The 11,403-nt window shown below is 57.3% G+C and overlaps 1 protein-coding gene across 1 annotated transcript; it reads right to left on the bottom strand.

Annotated features, from left to right (window-relative positions):
• Window positions 1-1,769: 1,769 nt before the first annotated feature.
• Window positions 1,770-11,195, bottom strand: ZBTB48 (zinc finger and BTB domain containing 48). The gene is made up of 11 exons (XM_025363894.1): window positions 11,144-11,195; window positions 9,892-10,650; window positions 8,516-8,757; window positions 5,013-5,124; window positions 4,253-4,345; window positions 3,763-3,849; window positions 3,451-3,605; window positions 2,891-3,027; window positions 2,645-2,809; window positions 2,202-2,290; window positions 1,770-2,131 (listed from the first exon to the last, which is right to left on the bottom strand). The coding sequence occupies exons 2-11, from the start codon at window positions 10,579-10,581 to the stop codon at window positions 1,835-1,837; spliced, it is 2,067 nt and encodes a 688-aa protein (XP_025219679.1). The 5' UTR covers window positions 10,582-10,650; window positions 11,144-11,195; the 3' UTR covers window positions 1,770-1,834.
• Window positions 11,196-11,403: the final 208 nt, after the last annotated feature.

Raw genomic sequence — 11,403 nt, 5'->3', positions numbered from 1 at the left:
TTTGGGGTCACTGCCTTTGTCCTCCTGCTACTGTCTTCTGGGACTCCTTTGGGCTGAGGCCAGATGTCGGGGGAATAGGCAGCATGGAGTCCAGGGCTCACACTGAGGGTCTTAAAAAGCCTTCCAGGCCCTTTCTCATCTCAGACTGTAGCAAGAGATGAAGCAGTGGAAAAGACATGCCCGAGAGGCAGGGTGTGGTGGCTCACACCTGAGATCCCAGTGTTTTGGGAGGCTGAGGAGGGAGGATCACTTGAGCCCAGGGGTTCAAGACCACCCTGGGCAATACAGGAAGACCTTGTCTCCATTTAAAGAGAGGAAAGGCTTGAGAAGTAAATGCTGTGGCGTGGATGATGCCCGGCAAACCTGCCTGCTCCAACTGCTCCAAAGCTGGTCTCTGCCTGTTTGTCCTCGACCCGGGCCCAGCTCCCACAGCCCTTCCTGAGGTTGCGGTACATACAGGTAGTGGTGAGACTCCCATCTGCAATGGGATGGCCTTTGGACCTGGGGAGGTGGAGCCCTTCAAATACAGTCCCAAACCAGGCTGTGATTCCAAAAAAGCTGTCTGGCTCAGGATGTTTTTCACATCTGCAGAGTCCGTCTGAACCTGAGGGAGAAGCCAGTGTCTTGGCTGGGAAGGGGATCAGTGTTGAGACCACAGTGGGCTTTTTTTTTTTTTTTTTTTTTTTTTTAAAGACAGGGTTTCATTCTGTTGCCCAGGTGGAATACAGTGGTACAATCTCGGCTCACTGTATCCTTCACCTCCTAGGTTCAAAGGATTCCCGTGCCTCAGCCTCCCAATGCGCCACCACACCCAGCAATTTTGTATTTTTAGTAGAGAAATGAAACTGTCAGTAACTTACCCAGGGCCAACTTAGGAAGAAATTTAAACATAAGCAATCTGCTCTGGGGCCCACATGCATTTGCTCCTTGACACACAGTACCCCACAGCTGTAGAACGTGGGGAACCAAAGCCTCCTGGACACACAGACCAGGCTGCTCTTGAGGGAAGGGCCTCACCCTCCTCAGGCCCCCAGGCGTGCTTAGCTACACTAACTGGGCCCAATCCTTGATTCTGCCCAACAAGGCGAGCCCCATGGGTCCTGACCCCTCTATTGAACTCCAGAAGCTTTGTGATGAATTTTTTTTTTTTTTTTTTTTGAGACGGAGTCTCGCTCTGTTGCCCAGACTGGAGTGCAGTGGCTGGATCTCAGCTCACTGCAAACTCCGCCTCCCGGGTTTACGCCATTCTCCTGCCTCAGCCTCCTGAGTAGCTGGGACTACAGGTGCCCGCCACCTCGCCCGGCTAGTTTTTTTGTACTTCTTAGTAGAAACGGGGTTTCACCGTGTTAGCCAGGATGGTCTCGATCTCCTGACCTCGTGATCCGCCCGTCTTGGCCTCCCAAAGTGTTGGGATTACAGGCTTGAGCCACCACGCCTGGCCCTTAGTAATGAATTCTATCCCCAGAAGCTGGCATCACCTCAGCTCTAAATTAGGAATACTAGAGCTCTATCTGGACCCCACTGTAAAATCTTGCAATAACAAGGAACATAATACAGATGTGGAGAGCAGCCAAGGCCAGAGGTTTGGTCCCCAAAGGAACCCCATCCAAGCCTCACTCAGCTGAGGTTTCCTGACAGGAGGGAAAGCTGCCAGCTGAGCTGAGGCCCACACAGGACCGGGCAGGACACCACTCTGTCCTGAGGGCATGGGTGGGAAGGCAGCACCTCCCCGACTCCAGGACACTGGAGAAGAGACTGTCAGGCTGAAATACGCAAGTCCAAAGCCACACGGTTTATTGGGTGGGGCCAAGTGGGCTCTGGTGGCCAAAGTGGGCTATGTGTCACAGTCCTCAGGGACAGCAGCTGTGATGATGAGGGAGGGCTCCAGGACACCTGGGCTGGTAAAGCTCTCCTCTGCACACAGTCTCTGGCCTGGGAGCTGGGAGGCCAGGCCGCCCTGGGCCAGGGATTCCACAATGACCTCCGCCGAGCCCACCTCCAGCTCCGCAGGCGGCTGCAGCGCCACCACCACCATCTTCTCATCCTCGATGATCAGGTTGCGGAGCTTGCGCTGCCGCGGGTTGTAGTTCTCCACACGGTCGTGGATTTCCATGTGCCTCCGCAAGTGGGCCTGGAGGGAAGGTGAGCTCAGGACTTCGGGGGATCCTGGGGGAGGGGAAGGGGCCTAGGGCCTGGCCTACCTGCCGCGTAAACTTGTAGCCGCACTCGGTGCACTCGAACTTCCTCACCCCCTTATGTCGTCTGACATGCACACGCAGTTGCTCCACGGCTGCGGGAGGGAGAAGAACACGGAGGGGATCGTGCAGGAGCCCCGGGACCCTCAAGGAAGCCCAGCAGGAGGTCGGGACAGGCAGCAAGGGAGGGGACCAAGCCATGGGCATAGGGTTCTTTCTGCAGTACGTGGGGCCAGTGGTTTAAAAGTGCCGCACAGGCCCTGCCAGGCTCTCCAGTGCCACCCAGGGTCACTACTGCACAGGACACCCCTGCCTTCGAAGCAGGTCCACTCTCAACACTACCGTGTGGGGCACAAGAGAGGTTCACTGGCAAGAAAGGAGCGTTTCCTCCTCAGAGACCCTCCAACTCAGATGAGCAGGAAAAGGCTCTCCCAGGGTCGCCCAGGTACCTTTGAAGGTCTTGCCGCAGATCTGGCAGAAGTGGGGCCGGCCCTCCTGATGGCGGCTGGCCACGTGCCTCAGGAGGGGCCCCTTCTCAGTGAAGCGCTGTTCACAGAACTCGCAACTGAAGGGCCTTTCCCCGGTGTGAGTGCGGTTGTGCTTGTCCAGGCTGGCTGCAGGCACAACGCAAGAGCTCAGCCTGGGGCCTTGCCTCAGGATGGGGATGGGGAGGGGAGGGGCGGGGCGTACCTCACCTTGGGTTCGGAAGGTCTTGCCACAGAGGTGGCACTGGAAGGGCTTCTCGCCCGTGTGTGTGCGCAGGTGCATGTTGAGATTGGCCTTTTGGGTGAAGGCGTGGCTGCAGAACTCACACACGTGTGGCCTCTCATTCCTGTTAGGGTGGGGACATAGGGCAGAGGCCATCACCAAGGGAAGTGACCCCCTTCGCTCTGCTACAGCTAGGAGCATGGCTGGTGGAAAGAGGGCTTGGGCAGTGCTAGGAAAGGGGCACCACCTCCACCCCAGAGCAGGACAATCTGGGAGCAGGAAATCACAAGAAACTAACGAAGCTCAGAATCTGCCCCGGGGGCACAGAGGCTTGTCTGAGCCTCAAACAAGTGCCCCCAGCCTCTCTGCCTGGCATAGCTGCTTGCCCTTCGGGTCCCACTACCCCAGAGAGGCTGTAGGCACTAGATTCAGGGTGGAGGCCGAGGGCACACTCATCTGTGTAAAAGTCAGCAAACTGTCTTCCCTGCCGGTGCAAGCCTGGGCTGGCAGCAGGACTGGGCCCCAGGAGTGAAGAGGCGACACACACCTGTGCTTGGCCTTGATGTGCATCTGCAGGCCATTCCGGCTCGAGGCCCGGTGCCCACACTCCTCACACACAAACAGCTTTTCACCACGGTGCTTGAAAGCTTCATGCAGCTGCAGCTCTGTCCGAGACAGGAAGCACTTGGCACAGGTGGGGCACTGCAGGCAGACCAGGCAGGCAGAGGGAGGGACCAGGGCCAGGGTGAGAATAGGAAAGGGCTGCCTGAGAGACCCACAAGCCCCCTCCCCCCTCTGGGCACAGCTCACTCTTGCTCATGCCAGCATCAAAACATGCCCAGCCCTGCCTGTCACTTACTGCATGGGGCTTTGGGGCTCCATGCAGCTTGATCATGTGGCTCTGCAAGTCCTTCTTCTGCATGAACTGCTGGGAGCAGGAGGAACACTGAAAAAGAGGCCCACAGTCACCTCCAGGGCAGCCTGCACCCACGAAACCCTGCCACCCACCCTTGGGCTGTAGGGCGGGAACAGGAGGCCCCAGTGAGATGCTACTGGGAGGACCCTGATCTGGTGTGAAGGATGGCGCAAGGGAGGGCCCTCAGGGCTCAGCTGCCCAGAGGATGCCAAGCCTGTCCTCCATGGAAAGAAACAAGGGCCTAATAAGGACCCTGGAGGTGAGGCTGCAGCCAGCAATCCTGCCCAGATAAGGGGGTACTGGACAGGCAGCGAAGGCAGGCTCCCTGACAGCTACTGTGAGGGAGGTGCCTGATAGCACCCCCACGTAAAGGGCTCAGCAGGAGGGATCCTGGGGCTACCCACCCCGGCCCTAGAGACAGGCCAAGCCTGACCTTGTAGGGCATCTCCCCTGTGTGAGACACCATGTGCACCCGCAGCTCCATCCTCCGGCGGAACGTCTCCTGGCACACGGAGCACGTGAAGACCTGGCAGTGTGAGGGGCAAGCAGGGCCGGCATCAGCGGGGGCCTCTGCCTGTGACAGCAGCCTCTGCCCGGGCTTCCGCTTGCTGCTGGGAAGAGTCTGCCTGGGCAGGGGGGGATGCTAGGGTGGGAGAGGGCAACAGGTAACCTGCCTGGCCTGACCGTCACTGAGTGCTGCAAGCCCACCGCATACCAGGCCCTTCTCAGGCTCAGACAGACTGGGGGCAGGGTCCGAGTGGCCTCACCCACAGTCCCTGGCCCCAGTGGCTGCTGACAGGCCTCTAGAAAGAGTGGGTCTGGGTTTCAGCGGGCCCTGACACAGAAGCCAGCAGTGGGGTTGCTGGGGGTGGCCAGGGGGCCTTTCCCAGCTGCCATTCCCTGTAGAGGCTCCCCTTCTCCAAAGCCTAAGGTGGAGGTGGGCAAGAGGCCTAGAAAGGCCAACCCCAAATGCCTCCCACAGAGTCCCTCCTATGCCTGTCCCTTCCGCCCTCAGGACCTATGTCCCACCTGTACCAGGGCATGGACCTGATGACATCCAAGGACCCCACAGCTTTCCTGAGTTTACAGTACCCCTGTACCCCTCTCAGTCTCCTGGGGCCCTTCCCGGATGGCACGAAGACAGGGAGGCCAGTGTGCCCTGCCCACAAGTACCTGGGCCAGCTCCCAAGTACCTGTTCCGAGCGGTTCATGCAATTCCGGGCTTCATGCTCCAGGAGGTTCTCCTTCCGAAAGTAACACTTCCCACACTTGGGACACTCAAAGGGTTTCTCCCCAGTATGTTTCCTGCCAGGAGAAGCCACAGGGGTGGGGTGGCTGAGAGGGTTTCCCATCTCTCCCTCACCCAGGGCCCTTTCTGGGTCCCTTCTAAGGGGAACAAGTGTTCTGAGGTGACACCAGCTGGTTAGGGTGCAGGGACAAGCCCAGAAGCCTCTCCCAGCATGGAGACTCTCCGCAAGGGAGAGTGCCGTGGCAAGAAGCTCACAAAGGTCCTAAGAGGCTGCCATGATCTGACCAGCACAGAGGCCTATGGGGAGGCCCAGTTGGCCGCATTCTGTCTGAAGACAGAGGCAGATCTTGGGTCCTGACGACTAGGGAAGCAACTCAAGGCTTCCAAGAGCTTCAAACCCAAGGCCAGATCCTCATCTGACTCCACTGCCCCACCTAGCCCGGCAACAGCTTCTCCCGGGTAGCCAGGGGAGCTGCCTATCTGGTCTCCCGGCTCTGTGACTGCCTCCCCCACAAGTTTCAGTTCACGAGCCAGAAAGACCCTTTAGTTTAAGTGAGACCTCAGCACCTCTTGGCTCACATATCCCCAGTGCTCCCCATTCAGACAAAGGGCCCGGGAGGCCCCTCAGGGCAGAGGCAGCCCTCCCCTTGCCTGCTTCTCTCCCAGGGTGTCATCTGGCCACCTGGGTCGGGCATGTGCCTCCTTGCTGCCTATCACGCCCCCAGGATCCTCCTACCCCGGCGCCCTGGCTCTTCCCTCCACCCAGATGCTCCCCAGTCACCCACTCGGTCAACTTCTTTGCCTCCTTTGAGTCTCTGCTTAAATCTCACCTTCTGAGTAAGACTCCCGAGACCCTGGCTACTTAAAATCACAATCGAACCCAACCCACAACTCGCCAACCCCTTGGCCCACCTCTGCTTTTTTTTTTTTCCGCAGCACTTCCTCACCATCTACTGCAGACAGATGGACTTATCTGTTACCTGCATTGCCCGGCAAGCAGGTCAGCTGCATAAGGACCTTTATTTAGTTCCCTTAAATGCATCCCAAGCACCCACACAGCCTTGCTGGCCACCTGGTAGACTGCTGAATGAACTAAATGAACTCGACCTCGGAGTCCCTGTGCAGCCTGCGACAGCCCCTCCCACCTGCCAGAGGCCAAGCATCTCTCTCATCCTGTTCCTCCACAGCAACTATCTTCATCCCCCATCAAAATGACTTCATGAAGCCACCCCCTCCCAGTTCTCAGGGCCAGGGGCCAGCCCAGCAAGCTGAAGCCCAAGGAAGGGATGGAAACCACCCCAGTCTTACCCCGGCAAGGTACTTGAGAGCGAGCATCCAGCAGCACACAGGCTGCCCCAGGACCCCCCAACACTGGAGTCATCCCAGCATTCCACTGGCAGCAGCTGCCCCAAACACGGTGCGCAGGGACAGCAAACAGATTTCCCCTGCTCCCATTCCAGGTGATTACTAGTGTGCCGCCCTACCTGGCTTGGCAAAAAAAACACACCATGACAGACTAGTGATGTCTTGGCTGGGAGTGGCAGGATTGGAAGGCATGTCACTGGGCCACCATTCCCACAGGGCTTGAAGGGACTCCAGAGCAGTGCTGCCCAAGGGGCCTCTCCAAGATGATGGAAATGTGCTATGTCAGCACTGCCCGATTCAGCCACCAGGAGCCACGTGGTTCCTCACCACTTCAGATTTGGCTAACATATCTGAGGAACTGAATTTTTATTTAATCTAAAATTCTAAGTTAAAATAGCCCCTGGGGGCTGGGCACAGTGGCTCACACCTGTAATCCCAGCACTTTTGGGAGGCCGAGGCAGGTGGATCGCAAGGTCAGGAGGTTGAGATCAGCCTGGCCAATATGGTGAAACCCGTCTCTACTAAAAAGTAAAAAAATGGTCGGGCACAGTGGCTCACACCTGTAATCCCAGCACTTTGGGAGGCTGAGGCAGGCGGATCACGAGGTCAGGAGTTCAAGACCAGCCTGACCACCATGCTGAAACCCCGTCTCTGCTAAAAATACAAACAAAATTAGCCAGGTGTGGTGGCACACGCCTGTAATCCCAGCTTCTCAGGAAGCTGAGAAAGGAAAATTGCTTGAACCTGGGAGGCAGAGGTTGTAGTGAGCAGAGATGGAACCACTGCACTCCAGCCTGGGTGAGTGGAGAGGAGAGACTCCGTGAGTCCCAGCACTTTGGGAGGCCAAGGCAGGTGGATCACGAGGTCAGGAGTTTAATACCAACCTGGTCAAGATGGTGAGACCTCATCTCTACTAAAAATACAAAAATTAGCTGGGCGTGGTGGCGGGCACCTGTAATCCTAGCTACTCGGGAGGCTGAGGCAGAAGAATCGCTTGAACCTGGGAGGTGGAGGTTGCAGTGAGCCGATATCATGCCACTGCACTCCAGCCTGGGCAACAGAGTGAGACTCCGTCTCAAAAAAAAATAAAGTAAAATAAAATAAAATAAAAAATACGCCGAGCATGGTGGCTCACACCTGTAATCCCAACACTTTGGGAGGCCGAGGCGGGCAGATCGAAAGGTCAGGAGATCAAGACCATCTTGGCCAACATGGTGAAACCCCGTCTCCACTAAAATACAAAAAATTAGCCGGGTGTGGTGGCGCATGCCTGTAATCCCAGCTACTTTGGAGGCTGAGGCAGAGGAATCGCTTGAACCCAGAAGGCAGACGTTGCAGTGAGCTGAGATCGTGCCACTGCACTCTAACCTGGTGACAGAGCAAGACTCCAACTCAAAAACATAAAATAGCCCCTGGGGGCTGGGCATGGTGGCTCAAACCTATAATTCTAGCACTTTGGGAGGCCAGGGTGGGTGGATCACTTGAGCCCAGGAGTCTGAGACCAGCCTGGGCAACATAGCAAAACCTTGTCTCCACTAAATGTAAAAATAAAAATTTTAATAGCCCCTGGAGTTCCTGGTTACTTTACTGGACACTGAAGGTTTAGACAACTGGACTTTAATACTCCACTGACACCCCAGAGTGAACACTTCCCTGGAAACACAGGTAGCACTGACCCAAGGCTCAGCATTGTGGCCCAAAGCCCACACTGCCAGGCTTCAAGCCCACACTGCCGGGCTTCAGAAGCACCTAAGGTTGGGCCTCAGCTCTAGCACACGGGCCACAGGTTTCTCATTCTGTCCGCAGAGGCCAGCTGAAGGTCAAGGTCCACAGTGGGTGGAACCTGTTGACAAGATGTCCACAAACCCATCTCCAACCACAGTACTCACAGGACAGTGAGGAAGAAGAATCTAACCCAAAGCAGACTCTCACTTCCTGATTGCCAGAGGTGTGCCAAGGCCAGGCACTATGTGGGTCTGAGATGGATCCCCCAGCCCCTACCTCACCCAGAAGTGGGACGTGCAAGACCCCTCCCCCAACGCGGGAATGGCAGACAGGAAAATAGAAAAACAGAAAGTTTACCTGTTGTGGACTTTTAGATAATATTTGCTGAGGAACTTTTTATGACATGTGGGGCATTCGACCGGCACCGCTGTACCTTTTCTGTTCTCAGCAGGCTCAGCTGCTAGGGAGCCCGCACTCAGGGCTGGCTCAGCTGCACAGGCCTTTCGGATTACATTTGACTTCCTCCTGGTCAGCACAGCCTCAGGCTCAGACATGTAATCACCATCCCCGTCGTCCTCCACTTGAACCACCACTTCCCACTAGAGCACAATAGGCAGCAGGAGGGGGTGGGGTCACCAAATGAATCAGCAGGAGTTGTAGGGACCCAGCTCCAGTTCCATCCCAAGCCCCAACCCTGACAAGTCCCTTCATCAGACACTGTTCCTTCAGGGGCCCAACGCAGAGCATCTGAGTCTTGGATTCAGAGAAAAGTGACTGTGTTTGTGGGGAACTGGAAGCTCGGATGGAAACACTATCCTGGGGAAACACCTGTAACCCTGATGCTGCCCACTCCTCTCAGGACGGTGGCAACCATGAATAGCTGGGGCTTGCAGAAAGGTCAGCCTGAGATCACCAGCTTCCTTTGTTTGGAGAAAGCCCGTTCCAAACCCACATTAACAGAGATTGTCTTTTTTGTTGTTGTTGTTTTTTTTTTTTTTTTTTGAGACGGAGTCTCGCTCTGTGGCCCAGGCTGGAGTGCAGTGGCCGGATCTCAGCTCACTGCAAGCTCCGCCTCCCGGGTTTACGCCATTCTCCTGCCTCAGCCTCCCGAGTAGCTGGGACTACAGGTGCCCGCCACCTCGCCCGGCTAGTTTTTTGTATTTTTTTTAGTAGAGACGGGGTTTCACCGTGTTAGCCAGGATGGTCTCGATCTCCTGACCTCATGATCCGCCCGTCTCGGCCTCCCAAAGTGCTGGGATTACAGGCTTGAGCCACCGCGCCCGGCCCAGAGATTGTCTTAAGGTCCATTTTTTTTCTTTTTTTTGAGACAGGGTCTTGCTCTGTCGCCTAGGCTACAGCGTAGTGGCACCATCTCAGCTCATTGCAACCTCCACTTCCTGGGCTCAAGTGATCCTCCCACCTCACCCTCCCAAGTAGCTAGGATTACAGGTGTGTGCCACCACACTCGGCTAATTTTTGTATTTTCTTTGTACAGATGAGGCCTCGCCATGTTGCCCAGGCTGGTCTCGAACTCCCAAGCTCAAGTGATCCACACCCACCCTGGCCTCCCAAAGTGCTAGGATTACAAATAGACTTCGTCCATCCCTGTCGTCCTCCACTTGAACCACTCACGTGAATGAGCCATCACACCCAGCCCAGGGTCCCTATTATACCAAAAAAAGTGTCTATTCCCTCCATTTGTCTCCCCAGTCCCAGCACCCTGGGCACAGTACCTCATTACTCCCGCCCTGCAGCTGGCCACCTTCAGCCTCGAAGGGCCTTGGAGGCACTTTGCAGTCCTCAGGTTCCTTGTCCTCGGGGGAACAAGGCTTCAAGGCCTGCTTGAGTTTCCCACAGAGGGAGGAGGGGCTCTCTCTCTGAGCTGGGGAATGGAGCTGGGGCCTCTGAGGACTATGACTGCCTCTGGGCTCCTGATCTCTGGGGACTAGACCCAGAGTCCTCGAAACTTCCTCTTCTTGCAAGCCTGCCGGCTCCTTGAGGAGGCTGTTCACATTCTGGGAGGCAGGGGGCCCCAGCCCACTCTGGCCACCTGCTGCCTGTCCCACTGAAGTTTTGGGCTTGAAGCTCTGGCACAGCTCTACGGCCTCTGGCACTCGCAACTCCCTGGCTGCCAGGAGCACCTGATCCCGGTTCCCTGAGGTGAGAGCGAGGTGACCAGTGTAGAAAAAGTCCAACAAGAGGCCAAAGATCTCAGCGAAGCCAGCAGGGAGGACGACACTACCTCCTGAGCCATCCCCGTAGAGGCTCTGGAAGAAGTGGCTGCAGCAGGCAAGGACACTCCAGTGCGCCTTAAACACCAGGCCCCCAACGTCCAGAGTGGCGTCGCAGTACTGGCCCTTCTCCCGCTGCTTGTTGAGCTCCTGCAGAACCCTCACACTGTGCTGGACGAAGGAGCCGTCCATGGTCTGGAGGGCAGGGAGGCAGAAGTGACACCCTGGCCAGCCCAAGCGAGCGTATGCAAGAGAAAGCCCCTGGAGTCGAAGAGAGAGAAAGGGGAAGTTGGCCTCCACTCAAATAATCACATTTATCAGCACGAGGGCTTGGGTCAAGGTGAGGGGTGCACGCGGAGGGCAGGAACACACTTGACAGCCTCCCGGGGACCGGGGGCCATATTGGATTGGCCAGGGGGGATGCTGATGGGGGGGTCAGGGTCATGAAGAAGGGCCTGGTGGGAAAAATCCAAGTTTGGGGAAAGAAGGCACGGGATGAGCGCGAACTGACTGGCCTGGCACAGTGAGAGGATCCTGGACTGGGGAGGACGGCGGCCGCGGACAGGTGAGCGGAGCCCACGCCGCGCCCACAGGTCCCGAGCGGCCGAGCGGAAGGCAGCCACGGCGGCCCGCAGCCCCTCCCTCCCTCACCTCGTGCCCTCCTCACCCAGGCAGGTCCTCCCTGAGCCGGCCCCACCAGCCCCAGGGTCCTTCGCCTCCACAGCCCACGAACCAACTGCCCGGCTATGCGTGCCCCGCCGACCGTGCGGAGACGCAGCCGTCTCCGCGCCGGATGTGACGTCAGAGCGTGCCGGCCAGGAGGGGCGCCTCGGAAGCGTAGGTCTTCTAGCTCCGGCATCCGAGGGCGGGGCCCCGCAGAGAACGGCCAATGGGATGAGGGGATGAGGCCACGCCCTGTTCTTTTGGCGCTGGGCCCGCCTCCGGGGTTGCCTAGCAACGTCAAGCTGGGCACCAAGCCTTTTCCAGGTTCTGGGTTCAGACTTGAATCCGCGG

This window comes from Theropithecus gelada, chromosome 1 (genome assembly GCF_003255815.1).
Source record: "Theropithecus gelada isolate Dixy chromosome 1, Tgel_1.0, whole genome shotgun sequence".
NCBI classification, from domain to species: Eukaryota; Metazoa; Chordata; class Mammalia; order Primates; family Cercopithecidae; genus Theropithecus; species Theropithecus gelada.
Note: the sequence above shows the minus strand (reverse complement) of the source record. Positions and strands in the feature narration are given on the sequence as shown.